We start from the raw sequence: 17,959 nt of genomic DNA, 5'->3' as shown, positions 1-17,959 counted from the left end.
TGGGACCAAAACATAAGCATATTCTTAATAACAGTAAATTACATAAATACTCACATATGTAGAACTTTTCAATCAAGTATTAATCTTTAAAAGATTTAACAGTTCTTAGCTTCTAATAAAAAATTAGTATTGCATACATGACATCACAAATGAAGATTTTAAATACATCTAATGACAATTTAAAACACAGAATATCAGAAAGGTACTTATTAAATAACACATTTATATCTTGTTTCTACATTTATCAGACTTATCTTTATTACTTCATAATTTGCTATTTTTTTTAACTTAATCTTGCCATAAGTTATTTGTAAAGTCCCTTTTTCTACATCTTTGCTATTTTCTGAGGAAAGTCCTAGCAATTTATATGTTACGTATGAAGAATTAAATTAGCATTAATTATCTTAATAGATTTTCTCATCTGTATTTTAACTAATAGGTGGTCAAGAGGAATATGTCTTATCTTATGAGCCAGTGAATCAACAAGAAGGTTTGTGAAGCCTATTGATGTTTTTTAATCTTCTAAAAAAATATACTAATTAGTTTAGAAAACAGATCTAACGTATTTTGATAATTTGCTTTATTACAAATCTGATAATTTACAAAATAATGTTTTGTTAGAATTTTGCTATACATTTTTTTCTGTTAAGAATATTTATTGAAATTTGCTGTATGCATTTTATGAAACATGGTTTAGTTCACAGTATGTTGAAATCTAGTCATTTTATATTAACTGTTTTTTAATGCTGTTTTTTTTCCTAAGCAGCTTCTTTCTTGTGCTCATGATAATGTCACTGTCCTTCACTGACCCTTTTTCAAAATTTTGGAAACATCTTCGATCTCTCTGTTTTTTCATCTCCCTTGTCCAGTCAGTTTCTAGGCTCTATTTATCCTTCTCTCCTATCTTTCTTATTTATATCCTTCTTTTTATCCCTTCTACCATGTTAGTTCTGGTGCTTACTGTCAGTCTCCCTTCTTCTAGCATGATCCGTTACAATCATCTGTCTAGACCACAACTGTGATTTTATCACCTCTTCTACCCAGTTTGTTTTTTGCCCTTCTTTGATCTGCTTCCTAACAATTTCTATTTCAAAAAGGATCAGTAAAACACTAAACTGTGTTTTCTCATTTGCAATGAGGTGATATTAGCAATGTATAGAACTATATTTTTTATAATTTTTAAGGATACTTTTGTTCTCTAGTCTGAAGAACACTGATGTTTGTTGAGTGTTTATGCCTTTTAACATGCAGTTTATCTTTATAGTTAATTATACTCGACCAGTGATCATATTGGGACCTATGAAAGACAGGATAAATGATGACTTGATCTCAGAATTTCCTGACAAATTTGGATCATGTGTTCCTCGTGAGTAACCACATAAAAATTCTTAATTATTGCTCTTAACATTTTGTCACCATGTGTGGTAAAAGTACACATTACCATTTTTTAGTGGTTTATACTGTGTTATCACTTACTCTTCCATATTACTGTCCTTTTTAAAATTTCAATTAACTGCTGTTGTGTTGAACTTTACGAGATATTGAAGCAGAAAATAGATTTGTTTGGCACCTGAGTGGCTCAGTTGGTTAAGCGACTGCCTTCGACTCAGGTCATGATCCTGGAGTCCGAGGATTGAGTCCCTGCTCGGCAGGGAGTGTGCTTCTCCCTCAGACTTTCCCCGTCTTGTGCTCTCTCTCATTCTCTCCCTCTCAAATAAATATATAAAATCTTTAAAAAAAAGAAAGAAAGAAAATGGATTTGTTGTGTTTAATACTGAACACTTCAAGTTATTTTCTATTAAAGATACAACTAGACCAAAACGAGACTACGAGGTAGATGGAAGAGATTATCATTTTGTGACTTCAAGAGAGCAGATGGAAAAAGATATTCAAGAACATAAATTTATTGAAGCTGGCCAGTATAACAACCATCTGTATGGAACAAGTGTTCAGTCTGTGCGGGAAGTAGCAGAAAAGGTAAGCACTATGGGTACCTGGCTCAGGTGCCTGGCTGACTCATTCGATAAAGCATACGACTCTTGATCTTGGGGTTGTAAGTTCAAACCCTGTGGTAGGTGTAGAAATTACTTAAAAACTTAAAAAAAAAAAGGAAGGCACCAAAGTGATTCTAGAATATAGTTTCTAATCAGATGTGCCTTTGACAATATAAAAGAATGATGTAATAGAAACTTTTAATTCATATTTTTGGAAAAATACAGGATAGATGTTATAGAATTGATCATTTTAAATAATGTTATAAATTTATTCAGTTGAATATTTAATTGTGGTGGCCTAGAAAAATGCATACAAAGTAAAGTAGATCGGGGTACTTAGGTGGTTCAGTTGGTTAAGCATCCGACTCTTGATTTCCGCTCAGGTCATGATCTGAGGATTGTGAAATCAAACCTCACATCATGCTCCACGCTGGGCATGGAGCCTGCTTTACATTCTCTCTCCCTCTCCCTCTGGCTTTACCCCAGAAAAAAATAGGTAAGATCAACAAAGAAAATGAGAACAGAAATGGTAAAATGAATCTAAGGGAGGTTATTTTAAGGTGATATACATTTGCCAGACATACACCTTGTATTTAGCAATAGCTTTACAACATCTAGCATAATTAAAAAGCAGTGCTCATCAATAAAATTAAATTAAATAAAATTAGGGGCTCCTGGGTGGCATAAAAAGAAATAGATCATTTGAATAGTCCTGTACCTACTAAAGAGATTGATTCACATTGACATTTTAATACCACACACAAAAAAATCTCCAGGCACAGATGGCTTTACTAATAAATTCTACCAAACATTTAAGGAAGAACTAAAACCCATTTTTACCATAAAATTTAAAGAGAGCGAATACTTCTGAGTTCATTCTGAGTCCAACATTACCTAAGTTTCAGAACTTGAAAACACATTATAAAAAAAAGCTATAGACCTCCCATGAACACAGATGCAGAAATTCTAAACAAAAATTAAGCAAATGAATCTTAACAATATATGAAAAAAGATAATATGCCATGACCAAGTAGGGTTTATGCAGTAAAGTGCAAGGTAAATTTAAACATTAGAAAATCAGTTAGCATAACTCACCATCTTAAACTAAAAAAGGAAAATCATACAATCATCTCCATAGTTCAAGAAAAGCATTCAGCAAAATCCAACACCCAAACCACTTGTTTTCAGAATTATAGTAGACGTCCTAGCCAGTGCTGTAAGTTCAAAGGAAGTAAGAACAGTTTTTCAGATTGGAAAGGAAGAAGTAAAACTGTGTTCATTTGCAGATGATATGATTGTAAAAAATCTGATAGACTCTACCCAAAAAACTACTAGAATTAATAAGTTTAGCAAGAATGAAGGATACAGTATAAACTTAAACCAGTGATAAGTTGAAATTTTGAAAAACATTATTTACATAACTTACATAATGTAAATGTTTACATTTATATTCAATTACATTTACATTTATATTAAAATGATCAATTCTGTAATACTTGTATTTTTCAAAAATAAGAATTTATTAAATAATGTAAGTTATTTATATTATTTACATAAAAATATTAAATACTTAAGAGATAAAGCTAACCAAAGATTTAAAGATCAGTACACTAAGAACCACAAAGCATTGCTGAGAGAATTAAAGATATAAATAAATGGAGAAATATATCATATTCATGGTTTTCTAAGCCTTAATATTATTTATATCTTTTTTTTTTTTTTTTAAGATCTTATTTATTTGACAGACAAATCACAAGTAGGCAGAGAGGCAGGCACAGAGAGGGGGAGGCAGGCTACCTGCTGAGCAGAGAACCCGATGCGGGACTCGATCCCAGGATCCTGGGATCATGACCTGAGCCGAAGGCAGAGGCTTCAACCCACTGAGCCACCCAGGCGCCCCCTAAGCCTTAATATTATTTAGATGTCAGTTGAACTTTCAGACTTAGTACAACCCCAATAGAAAATGGCATGCTAATTCTCAAGCTTATAGGAAATGCGAAAATCTAGAATAGCCAAAACAACTTTGAAAAAAATCAAAGATATGAAGGACTTACAGACCTTGTTTTTGAGACTTAGAAAAATACAGTAATCAAGATTCTATGGTACTGGCATGAAGACAAAGAAGTAGATCATCAGGACATATTAGAGAATCCTTAAATGGACCCACATATATATGGACAACTGTTCAAAACTAGACAAAAGTTCAAAGGCAGTTCAGTGGAGAAAGGAGTAGTCTTAAGGAGCCTGGGTGGCTCAGTTAAGTGTCTGCCTTTGGCTCAAGTCATGATCTCAGGATCCTGGGATTGAGCCCTGCATCAGGCTCCCTGCTTAGCAGGGAAGCCTGTTTCTCCTTCTCCCTCTGTTGCTCCCCCTGCTTGTTCTCTCTCATGCTCTCTGTCAAATAAATAGAATCTTTAAAAAAAAAAAGGAGGGAGGGGGGATAGCCTTTTCAACAGACGGTGCTAGAACAATTAGCTAGCCATGCCTCACATAATATACAAAAATTAACTAAAAATGGATCATAAATGTAAAGCCTAAAACTATAAACTGTAGAAGAAAACAGAAAAATCTTCATGACTTTGGGGTTAGCAAAGATTTTTTAGATAGTATACTGAAAGCACAATCCATGAGAGAAAAAATGATGACAAATCGGATTTCGTTGAAAGTATTAAAACTCTGCTCTTGAAAAAAAACTCTTAAGAGAATAAAAAAGGCCATATACTAGGAAAAGATATTTTCAAATTATGTATCTCATGAAAAACTTGTATTCAGAATATATAAAGAAGTCTTGAAATACAATAATAAAGACATCCCGATTTAAAAATGGGCAAAGTATTTAAAAAGACATCTCTCTAAAGAAGATGGCCAGTAAACACATAAAAAGATATTCAGTATAATCAGTCATTAGGAAAATGCAAATTGAAACCATAATGAGTTCCTATTACACACCCATTAGAATGGCTAAATTATTTTAACTGACCATTACTAAGTTTTGACAGAGATATGGAGCAATTGGAACTCTCTTACTCCACTAGGTGAAAATATAACATTTTATATACAACCACTTTGAAAAACAGTTTGAGGATGCCTGGGTGGCTCGGTCAGTTACTTATCCAGATCTTCATTTTGGCTGGGGTCATGATCTCATGAGAGTTATGAGACTGAGCCCTGCATCAGACTTACACTGGGTGTGGTGGACCCTGCTTAAGATTCTGTTTCCTCTCCCTCTGCCTCTCCCCTACCTGCCCTGCCCCTTGTATGCCAGCATTCTCTGAATGAATTAATGAGATTTAAGAAAAACAGTTGCCCAGCATATGATCCGTTTCTGGACATTTACCCAAGAAAAAAGCGTATGTCCATACAAAGTTATCTATAATCACAGGAGACCAGTGGTTGCTTGGGAAAGGACTAGAGGGAGAAGTTTCAAAGAGGCATGAGGAAACTTTTGAGGGTGACTAATACATTTAGTATCTTGATTTTTATGATGATTTCAGGGTATATACATATGTCAAAACAAATTGTGTATTTTACGGGTGCCTGGATAGCTCATTCGGTTAAGCATCTGCCTTCAGCTCATGATCTGGGGCTCCCTGCTCAGTGGGGAGTCTGCTTCTTCCTCTGCCCCCCACCCCCCGTGCTTGTGCTCTCTCTGTCTCCCAAATAAATAAATAAAATATTTTTAAAAAATTTTTTAATTGTGTACTTTAAATGCCTGCAGTTTATTGTATGTCATTTACACCTCAATCAAGCTGTTTAAAATAAAAACTGACAGTCCATCCTTGCTGAACTACTTAAATGTTTTGTCAACTCACATATATTTTTTTACACTAAAAATAATTAATAAAATGTTTTTTAAAGAATTTAAGGTAGAAAAAAAAAGAATTTAAGGTAGAAAATAGAAGATCTAGAAAAGGTTAACACAATAGACAAACCATGAGCTAATCTAATTTTTTTAAATTTTTAAAAAAATATTTTATTTATTTGACAGATCACAAGTAGGCAGAGCAGCAGGCAGAGGGGGGGGGGAAGCAGGCTCCCCACCAAGCAGAGAACCCGACGCAGGGCTTAATCCCAGGACCCTGAGATCATGACCTGAGCAGAAGGCAGAGGCTGAACTCCCTGAGCCATCCAGGTGCCCCAAACCTAATTTTTTTAAAAAAGGAAAAATAATAAATAATAGAAATAGAAATGTCAAGGTGACATACATATCATACCAATCAAGGTGACATACCATATCATACTACCAAAGTAGTAGACTACTTTGTATATGTCTATATAAACAAATTCTAAAACTTGTTTGTGATGGATAGTTTTTTTAGAAAAATGTGGTTTACTAAAATTGACCTATTAGAAAGGGAAAGATTTCTTTAGAAGAAATAGAGCAAATTATCAAGGAACTACCTGACAAAGAACCCCAAACTCAAATGGCTTCTCAGGGGAATTCTACCAAATCTCAAAGGTTAGATTGTTCTAAAGCCCTGTAATCTGTTCAGGAACATTCTTTTTTTGATATCTAAGCATGCTGGAGACAAGAAAAATCATAGACCAGTATCACAAATATTAATGCAAAAATGTTAAATATTTTTAGTAAACAGAATCCAATACCACATTGCAAAAGTAATACACTGTGACCAAATGGGACTAAAGGAATTTAAGATCAGTTCAAAGTTAGGAAATTAATTAATGTAATCTTACACAAATCTAAAGAAAAAAATCATATATCCATAGATGCCTAAAAAGCTTTTGGTAGAGTACCTTTCCTTGGGGGGGCGTCTACTCAAAAATCTAGAGATTGGTGTTACATTTTAAAAAGGAAAAAGAAGGGGCACCTGGGTGGCTCAATGGGTTGAGCCTCTGCCTTTAGCTCAGGACACAATCTCCGGGTCCTCTACTCAAGCCCGACATCAGACTCTCCACTCAGCAGGGAGCCTGCTTCCCCCTCTCTCTGCCTACTTGTGATGTCTGTCTGTCAAATAAATAAATAAAATCTTTTTTAAAAAAATAAAATAAAAAGGAAAAACAAGAGAGAGAGATGAAAATGGATGAATGGATAGACAGATATTCTTAATTTAAAATCCTTAATAGGAGAAATATGAGGCAAAATACAAGGCAGTTCCATTATTGAGGAACAAAGCAAGGATGTCCATTATCTTTACTGCTCTTCAGCATTGTACTCAAGTTATTCATTGTACTTGAGGCATTAGTGCTGTAAGACAAGAGAAACAAAATTACATGCACAAAAATTGAGGAGGGGAAAGTAAAACTATCTCTATTCTCAGATAATAGTATACCTGGGGAATCATATAAAATCTATCACAATATTGATAAAATTTATTTTGTAAAGTAAATTACAAATTCATTATAAAACTAAAGACTATTATAAAATGAAAGATACTTTTTAAAACTAGAACAAGGTTAGCAGTATATAAAATTAAGATGTATTGCTCATGGGCACCTGGGTGGCTCAATCATTTGGGTAGCCACTCCTCTTCATTTCAGCTCAGGCCATGATCTCAGGATCATGAGATCAAGCCTTGCTTTGGGCTCCGTACATAGCAGGGACTCTGCTTGAGATTCTCTCTCCCTCTTCCCTTCCACCCCCTACCGCCCACTCTTGCTCTTTCTGTAAAATAACAAATAAAATCTATAAATAAATATTCCTACTAAATTGAAATTGTTCATTGAAGTATACTTAAGCCCTTGGATTACAAAATGTATTATGAGGGGTGCCTAGGTGGCTCTGTTGATTAAGCATCCCACTCTTGATTTTGGCTCAGGTCACGATCTCAGGGTCCTGGGGATTGATCCCTGTATCAGGCGCTGCACTAAGTGGGGAGTCTGCTTAAAGATTCTCTCTTGCTCTCTAAAATAAACAAATCTTTCTTTAAAAATGCATTATGAGGCAGTACCTGATTTAAAATATAATAAAATCTATTTAATAAGTTATGATTACTGCCCTATTTAACATAGGAACACTTCATAAATATAAAAATCCAAATGGCCTTGGTAAGTGAATTTAAGCATGTCAGAAAAATGTCTTAAATCCAGAAGTGGGGTTCCTAATTGCCAGTTTGTGATAAAGTTTTTGCTGGTCCCCAATAAAATGAGAAACAGATTAGTGGTAATGAGGTTTTATAAGTTTATATTTATTCAGTTTTAAAGATTCTCCTTCATTTTAGGCTTTTTATCTTCTTGTGGATTGTATATTCTTTAAAGAAATGATAGTTATAAGGGTGCCTGGATGGCTCAGTCATTAAGCGTCTTCCTTAGGCTCAGTTCATGATCCCAGGGTCCTGGGATCAAGCCCTGCATCAGGCTCCGGGCTCAGTGGGAAGCCTGCTTCTCCCCCACCCACTCCCCCTGCTTGTGTTTCCTCTCTCCCTGTGTCTTTGTGTCAAATAAATAAATAAAATCTTTAAGAAAAAAAAATGATAGTTATGGTAAAATGGTAGCTTAGGGTGGTTGTTTTTCTTGGCAAAATAAAATTTAAGAGCCCCATATTGGTTGCCATTTTGAGACTGGGCTATGAAAGCTAGGAGTAAGGGAACTGTATTTTTATTCCTTTCTCAATGTAATATTTGAAAATGGAAATTAATTATTCATAGTCCTTATTCATTGTCTTCATTTCCCCTCTGAAATTTGCTAACAGAAATGACAAGTTTGCTTAAAATGAACAGGAGCCAAACATATCATAATCCAGATTTTGTACCTGTAGGAAATGTACCTTTGATATAATTGAAAATACTTTGTTCACTTGTTTTTCTTCTTTATTTCCTCTATTTTAGGGCAAACACTGTATCCTCGATGTGTCTGGAAATGCCATAAAGAGATTACAGATTGCACAACTTTACCCAATCTCCATTTTTATTAAACCCAAATCCATGGAAAATATCATGTAAGTATAAATGCCTAAAGCACAAACCTCTAAGTACAAATCCAGTCTCCGTCACTTACGAGATTGGATAGTTTACTTACCTTTGCTGCATCTCAGTTCCCTTATCTGTAAAATGGAGAGAATAATCGTATACTCACTTCAAATGGTTATTGTGAGGATTAAATAAGCATTCTGTGATACTAGCAATCAGCAGCAGCAGCATTAATATACTAAAGTGTATACGGTAACATGTATTAGAATTTTAAGCCTAAGTAGTCACATGTGGCTAGTAATTACTGAATGGTCTAGCTCTGTGTAACCACTAAAAGAATAAAATAATGTGTAACTACTTACTAATAGAGGGCAAAAATTGAATTTAAATTAAAACTAAAAAGATAAAGAGCAAATAGAACAGATGGGACAAAATGGATACAGGGGCGCCTGGGTGGCTCAGTGGGTTAAGGCCTTTGCCTTCGGCTCAGGTCATGATCCCAGGGTCCTGGGATCAAGTCCCGCATCGGGCTCTCTGCTCGGCAGGGAACCTGCTTCCTCCTCTCTCTCTCTCTCTGCCTGCCTCTCTGCCTACTTGTGATCTCTCTCTGTCAAATAAATAAAAAATCTTAAAAAAAAAAAATTGATACAGATAGGAAGATGATTTAAATGAACCCAAATATTTCATTAACTAAATGCTAGACTAAATGGTCTGATTAAAAAACAAGGATTGTCAGAATAGTTAAAGAAAAAATAAACTAGATGTTTCTTTTGTAGGAGGGGAAAAAATTCTTTTCTCTCTACTAGGTTTTCACTTGGACCTCTGTAACAAAAGACACATTAACATACAAATCTATTTTTAATTCAGGTTTCATGTGACATGGGAGTATTCATAAGGAAATGAAGACCCAAAAAAACAGTTAAATTTGAACATTTTTATACTAGGTTTGGTGACAAATGGACAGTCCTGGGAAAATGTGATAGTACCAAAAAATATAAGTGAAGAGTAGCAAACTAGGGAAACTTACCAAGGCCTCTTTGTTCAAATTCTTCTCCGTGTCCAGCCATCTTTGGAGATAAGGATGTTTGTTTCCTCCAGGTATAGAAATGCCACCTCTCACATGAGGATCTTTGACCTGCCTCAGGGAAGGTCAGAGTCCTTCATATACCTGCCATTTTTTCAGATTCCTTCAGTTTAAAATATTGAGTATGCCAAAGTGCCATATTTTGGAATAGTGTGTTATGATACCCATCAACTATATGTTGCTTTCATAAGACACACCTTAAATATTGGGCCATGGAAAAGCTAAAAGTGAGAGTCTAGAAAAACAGGTATGTCATACAAACATTAACAATGTTTGTTAATACAAACAAAAGTAAGTTTGTTTGTATTTGTTATCAAAGTATATCTAAAGGCAGGAAATTATTGCTAGACATAAAAATGGGCATTTCATAAAAATGAAGGAAAGGTTCAGTCCATCGGGAAGGTATATTTATACATTTGTACTTAATACAGTCTCAAAATACGTAAAGCATAAATTGATAATTATATAGGAAAGAAATAATTTCAAAATCACAGTGGGAGAACTTAACAGATCAGTCAGGAAGTAATAGAATAAGAAAACAAACATATCAGTATGGATATAGAACACAAAGTAAAAACTTTACCTAACATATGTAAAAAACACTGCATTCAACATCTGCAATGTGTAAATACACATTAATTTCAAATGCACATAGAACAATTACCAAAACTAATTATATGCTAAGCCACAAATTTCAGTGATTGAAAACAAATATTCTCTGACCATGGTGAAATTAAAATAGAAATCAAAAATTAAGATAGATAACTAGAGGGGTGCCTAGATGGCTCAGTCTTTGGGCGTCTGCCTTTGGCTCAGGTCGTGGTCCTGGGGTCCTGGGATTGAGCCCCGCATTGGGCTCCCTGCTCAGTTGGGGACCTGCTTCTCCCTCTCCCACTCCCCCTGCTTGTATTCCCTCTCTTGCTATCTCTCTCTCTCTCTCTCTCTGTCAAATAAATTAAAATCTTTTAAAAAAAAAATAGATCACTAGAAAATTCCCATATATTTGGAAATTAAGCATTTTACTTCTGGATGGGTCAAAGAAAAAAATCACAGCATAAGTTAATAAATGTTTTGAACTAAATGACAATGAAATTGTCAAGTAAATGAATTTGAAATATGGTAGCCTTGGTGACGGAAAATCCACAGCCCTAAATATTAGGAAGGAATGTAGGAAGTCAAATATTAGCAGTCTAAGGTCTTGAGAAATTAGAAAAAGACCAGTCAATGAAACTCAAAGTAGAAATACAGTCAAAGAGAACAAACATGGTAGACAAGATCAACAAAATCAAAAATATTTTCTTTAAAAATACTGCATACCATTAGTGAGAAAGATCAAGAAAATAAAATAAAGGCATAAATAGTATCAGGAATGAAAATGGGATATCACCGCACATCAGATAGACCTTTAAAAGGTTAACAAAAGCAACCCAATAGAAAAATGAGCAAAGGACTTAGCTCACGAAGGAGATATCCAGATAGTGAATAAACATATGAGATGGTACTCAATTGGACATAGAAACACAAGTTAAAACTGTAACATCGGGGCTCGTAGCTGGCTCAGTTGGTAGAGCACGCGACACTTGATCTCAGGGTCGTGAATTCAAGCCCCACTTTGGACATGGAGCCTACTTAAAAAACAAAAGAAACACAAAAAACCCTGATGTCATATACTGCCATCCACACACCAAAAATAGCTAAAATGAAAACAGTTGTTAGCAAGGACATGGAACAACTGAAACTCATAGCACTGATGGGAGTATAAATTCGGTACATCCACACTGGTAAATGGTTTACAGTATCTCCAAACTGGACATACACATAACTTAAAGATCCAGAAATCTCATTTCTAAATATGTGCTCAACAGAAATGTTTACGTATGTTCACCAAAGACAGGTACTATATTGCTGATGGAAGTACTGTTCAGAATAACCAAAAACACTATCCAAATATAAATCAGTGAGTACATAAATTATGACCTACTTACACAATGAAATATTGTACAATAATGAGAATCAGCAATCTCCAACTACACAAAAAAGTATGGAAGAATCTCACAAACATAATGTGAGGGAAAAAAATCCATACTTAAAAGTGTATGTCGTGTAGGATTCCTTTGTACATACTCTATGATATCAGTGTAATCATGGCTCACAGTAGTCAAATGGAGGTTACTCTTCAAAGGTAGGTAGGTGACTAGAATGAGCGTACCCAGATTCTGGGGTACTGATGTAATGTTCTAGATCTTGATCTAGGTACTAGATGGTACACAGTAAATTTAAGTTGGTTAAAATTCATCCAGTTGTATATTTATGATATTCCTCTTCTATCTTTGAAAGTTATACTTTAAAAATCTTTCTGAAAAGTCTTAAGAAACAGAAAAGGAAAAAACGAAATAGAAAATCTAATGCCATTCCTATTAAAGAACTTAACACTCTTACGAAAAAACCTTCCAAGAAATAAAACACTAGGCCAACAGGACTTATTGAATTCTGCCAAAAGCTAAATAATATAAATCTTAACACAAATTCTTCAACTGATTTTATGGACATTAATTTAATACCAAAACCTGACGAAGACCTCATAGAAAATGAAAATGATAAGACAATCTTAACACAAATATAGATGCAAAAATCCTTGCCAAAATACAAAATAATTGAGTTCAACAATTAATTTTTTTTAAATAAGATAAAATAACCAAGTTGGGATTATTCAAGAATGCAAGGTTAGTTAAACATTTAAAAATTTGTCAGTGGTAGAGCTAGAGAGAAGATGGAGTAAGAAGCACCAGGAATCCATTTCCCCACCTAGACACAAATGGACTTAACAGAATTTGTCAGAAGGAACTACTTGGGAACTCAGGAGTCTATTGAAGGCTTGAAGAGGAAGGTTTCTTGAAGGGGAAGGCTTCTAGGGGAAGGTTTGAATGGTTAATTTTGGTTAATTTCAGCTTTTAGGCTGATAGCAGCTACCTATTTCCCTACCTTCAGCCCATAGCAGGCCGCCATGCATGCCTTTCTTGAGCAGCTTGTGGGGACCAAGGTGGGCAAAAAGGTTTGGTTCTCCAAATTTCAGACAACTGTGCTCTAATAGCTGATTGCTTCTTTTGGTTGTGGAGGTGCAAACACAGAGGCAGGTGTCCATTATCATTGTTGCAAGTCCCTACCCCTAGAAAGTGTCCATTGTCATTGTTGCAAGTCTCTACCCCTAGAAAAAGAACAACAATCTACACCCAGAACTAACAATAGGAAGGAAACAATAAAGATTAGAGCAGAGATCAACAAAAGACAAAATAGAAAGTGATAGAGAAAATCGGTGAAAATCAATGAAACCAAAAGTTGATTCCTGGAATAAAAAAGACAGACCTTTAGCTAGATGGACTAAGAAAAAAATTGAAATTACTGAACTCTGAAATGAAAATGGGGGCATTACTAAGGAATCTATAGAAATAAAAAGGATTATAAGAGTACTATGGCCAGTTGTGCACCAAAAAATTGTGTAACCGATGAACAAGCTCCTAGAAACATAAACCTACCAAGATTAAATAAAAAAAGAAATAGAAAATGTAGAGAAACCTATAATGGCTAAGGAGCTTGAATCAGTAATCAAAACCTCCTAAGAAAGAAAAGCCCTGGAGCTGGTGGTTTCACCAATGGATTTTATCAAGCATTTAAAAAATTAATGCCAATCCTTCTCAAACTTAAAAAAAAAAAAAAAATGAGAAGGAAACACTTCCTAACTCATTTTATGAGGCAACCATTACCGCGATACAAAGACCATACAAAGACACTGCAAGAAAACTACAGACCAGTATCTATTATGAACATTGATACGAAAATCCTCAACAGAATTCTAGCAAACAGAACTCATCAACATATTAAGAGGATTACACACCATGACCAGGTAATTTTCTCCTTGGAATACAAGGATGGTTTGATATATTTTCATATGTCAATCATGTCAATATGTCAAATCATAAGATGCCATATCAACAAAATGAAGGAAAAAACACAAATCATCTCAGTGCAGAAAAAGCATTTGATAGGGGCACCTGAATGGCTCAGTCTGGTAGAACATGTGACTCTTGATCTCAAGGTCATGAGTGTGAGCCCCACATTGGGCATAGAGATTACCTTTTTAAAAAGGGTACTTGAGGCTAAAATTTAACAAGTCAGGAAATGACTGATGTTAGCAAGGATACGGAAAAGGGGAACCCTCCTACACTGTTGGTGGAAATGCAAGCTGCTGCAGCCACTCTGGAAAACAGCATGGAGGTTCCTCAGGGAGTTGAAAATAAAGCTACCCTACGACCCAGCAATCACACTACTGGGTATTTACCCTAAAGATACAAATGTAGTGATCCAAAGGGGCATGTGCACCCGAATGTTTATAGCAGCAATGTCCAATACCCAAACTATGGAAAAAACCTAGATGTCCATCAACAGATGAATGGATAAAGAAGATGTGGGGTGGGGGTGGGAGTGTGTGTGTACGTACACACACACACACACACACACACACACACAGGAATACTATGCAGCCATCGAAAGAAATGAAATCTTGCCATTTGCAACAATGTGGGTGGAACTAGAGGGTATTATGCTGAGCAAAATAAGTCAATCAGAGAAAGACAATTATCATATGATCTCTCTAATAGGAATTTGAGAGGCAGGATGGGGGTTGGGGGGGTAGGGAAGGAAAAAGTGAAACAAGATGGGATCGGGAGGGAGACAAACCATAAGAGACTCTTAATCTCACAAAACAAACTGAGGGTTGCTGAGGGGTGGGGGGTTAGGGGGAGGGTGGCTGGGTTTTGGACATTGGGGAGGGTATTGCTATGGTGAGTGCTACGAAATGGGTAAGCCTGATGATTCACAGACCTGTAGCCCTGGGGCAAATAATACATTATATGTTAATAAAGATAATTTTTTTTTTAAAAAGGCATTTGACAGCACCCTCTCATGATTAAAAAACGCTTAGTGAAATAGGAATAGAAGGAAGCTACTTAAATGTGATAAAGCCATGTATGAAAAACACACAGCAAACATACTCAGTGGTGAAAGACTGAAAGCTGTTTCTCTAAGATCAGGAACAAGGCAAGGATACCTGCTTTTACCATTTCCATTCAATACAGTTATTAGAAATACTAGCTAGAGGAATTAGGCAAGAAAATAAAAGGCATCCAAACTGGAAGGGAAGAAATAAAATTTGTTTGCAGACCATATGATCTTATCTATAGAAAACCATAAGGACTGCACATAAAAACTCTTAGAAGTAATAAATAAATTCAGCAAAGTAGCAGCATATAGAGTCAACATAAAAAATTAGTTGCATTTCTATACACGGACAATGAACAATCTGAAAAGGAATTCCATTTACAGTAGCATCAAAAAGAATAAAATGCTTAAGAAATATTTTAACCAGGGAGATGAAATATTTGTAAAACCATAAACCATAAAGTTTATAAAGCATGGCTGAAAGAAAATAAAGAAGATAAAAATAGATGGAAACACTTCTCATGTTCATGGATTTAGGAGACTTAATGTTGTTAAAATGTCAGTACTACCCAACATGATCTACAAATACAATGCGATGTTTGTCAAAATCCCAATGACATTTTTTGCAGAAATAGAAAAACCCATACTAAAACTCACGTGGAATCTCAAGGGACCCTTAAATAGCCAAAACAATATTTTTTTTAAAGATTTTTTTATTTATTTGACAGATACAGAGAGAGCACAAGTAGGCAGAGCAGCAGGCAGAGGGAGAGGGAGAAGCAGGCTTTCTGCTGAGCCGGGAGCCCCATGTGGGGCTCCATCCCAGGACTCTGGGATCATGACCTGAGCCGAAGGCAGCTGTTTAACCAACTGAGCCACCCAGGCGCCCCCAAAATAATACTTTAAAAGAAAAAAAACTGGAAGATGTGGTACATATACACGATGGAGTATTATGCCTCCATCAGAAATGATGAATACCCAACTTTTGTAGCAACATGGACGGGACTGGAAGAGATTATGCTGAGCGAAATAAGTCAAGCATAGAGAGTCAAGTATCATATGGTTTCACTTATTTGTGGAGCATAACAAAGAACATGGAGGACATGGGGAGATGGAGAGGAGAAGGGAGTTGAGGGAAATTGGAAGGGGAGATGAACCATGAGAGACTATGGACTCTGAAAAACAACTTGAGGGTTTTGAAGGGGCGGGGGGTGGGAGGTTGGGGAACCAGGTGGTGGGTAATAGGGAGGGTACGTATTGCATGGAGCACTGGGTGTGGTGCAAAAACAATGAATACTGTTACGCTGAAAATAAATTAAAAAGAAAATTGGAAGACTCAGGGTTCCTAGTTTTATAATTCACTACAACAGTACAGTAACCAAAACTAGTATTGGCATAAAGACAAATATGACCAGTAGAATACAAAACTATAATGAGATGTCACCTCACACCTGTCAGAATGGCTAAAACCAAAAACCAAACAAACAACCAGTGTTGCCAATGATGTGGTGAAAAAAGGAATTCTCATGCACTATTGGCAGGAATGCAAATTGGTACAGCCATTTTGGAAAACAGTTTGGAGGTTCCTCAAAAAAAATTTAAAATAGAACTATCCTATGATTCAGGAATTACCACTTCTGGGTATTTATCCAAAAATACAAAAACACTAACTCAGGGATACCTGGGTGGCTCAGTTGGTTAAGAATATACCTTTGGCATGATCCCAGGGTCCTGGGATCCAGTCATCTTTTGGGCTTCTTGCTCAGTGGGGAGGCTGCTTCCCCCTCTTCCTGCAGCTCCCCCTGCTTGTGATCCCTCTATCTCTCTCTGTCAAATCTTAAAAAAAAAACAAAAACCCACTAACTCAAAGGTATACATGCACCCCTATATTTATTGCAGCACTATTTACCATAGCCAAACCATGGAAGCAGCCCAAGTGTCTGATAGATGAATGGATAAAGAAGAGGTGGTATCTATATTCAATGGAATGTATATACAATTAAGCAATAACGGGGGCGCCTGGGTGGCTCAGTGGGTTAAGCCTCTGCCTTCGGCCCAGGTCATGATCTCAGGGTCCTGGGATCGAGCCCCGCATCGGGCTCTTCGCTCAGCAGGAAGCCTGCTTCCCCCTCTCTCTCTGCCTGCCTCTCTGCCTACTTGTGATCTCTCTCTGTCAAATAAATAAATAAAAATCTTTAAAAAAAAAAAAAACAATTAAGCAATAACAAAGAATAAAGTCTTATCATTTGCTACAACATGGATGGTGCTGGAAGATAAGCTGAGCAAGATAAGTCAGTCAAAGACAAGACCATATGATCTCACTCATGTGGAATTTGAGAAACAAACAAGTAAAGGAAAAAGACAAACCAAGAAACAGACTTAACCACAGAGAACAAACTGATGATTATCAGAGGGGAGGTGGGTGGTGGGATGGAGGAAATAGGGGATGGGGATTAAACAGTACACTTATCATGATGAAAAGAATTTGGGGACGCCTGGGTGGCTCAGTTGGTTGAGCGGCTGCCTTCGGCTCGGGTCACGATCCCAGCGTCCTGGGATCAAGTCCCACATTGGGCTCCTTGCTCGGCAGGGAGCCTGCTTCTCCCTCTGCCTCTGTCTGCCATTCTGTCTGCCTGTGCTCACTCTCTCTGACAAATAAATAAATAAAATCTTTAAAAAAAAAAAATTTAAAAGACCAATGGAGTAAAACAGAGAAGTCAGAAGTAAACTGTTACATACGTGATTTTTTTTTTTAACAAGGATACAAAACCATTCAGTGGGAGAAAGTGCAGTCTTCTCAACAAATGGTGCTGGGAAAATTGGGTATCTACGTGTAATAGAATTAAGTTGGAAAAAAAAAAAGAATTAAGTTGGACCCTTACTTAACACCATATGCAGAAATTAACTCAAAATGGATCAAGGACCTAAATGTAAGATAATAAAACTCTTAAAAGAAAACATAGGACATGCACTGGGTGTTATGCATAAACAATGAATCTTAGAAACACTACATCAAAATT

The 17,959-nt window shown here is 36.0% G+C and overlaps 1 protein-coding gene across 17 annotated transcripts in view; it reads left to right on the top strand.

The window, feature by feature from the left end:
- DLG1 (discs large MAGUK scaffold protein 1) overlaps window positions 1–17,959 on the top strand; it is a 257,847-nt gene that overhangs the window by 234,231 nt on the left and 5,657 nt on the right. For all 17 annotated transcript variants that reach the window (XM_046001681.1, XM_046001679.1, XM_046001684.1 and 14 more), the window contains 4 exons: window positions 440–490; window positions 1,265–1,366; window positions 1,805–1,977; window positions 8,780–8,889. In XM_046001681.1, coding sequence (XP_045857637.1) covers window positions 440–490; window positions 1,265–1,366; window positions 1,805–1,977; window positions 8,780–8,889 — 436 coding nt within the window. The remainder of the gene's footprint in view (window positions 1–439; window positions 491–1,264; window positions 1,367–1,804; window positions 1,978–8,779; window positions 8,890–17,959) is intronic.

This window comes from Meles meles, chromosome 4, assembly GCF_922984935.1.
Source record: "Meles meles chromosome 4, mMelMel3.1 paternal haplotype, whole genome shotgun sequence".
In the NCBI taxonomy this organism is placed as follows: domain Eukaryota; kingdom Metazoa; phylum Chordata; class Mammalia; order Carnivora; family Mustelidae; genus Meles; species Meles meles.
The sequence above is the reverse complement of the archived record's forward strand: the minus strand, read 5'-3'. Positions and strand labels throughout refer to the sequence as shown.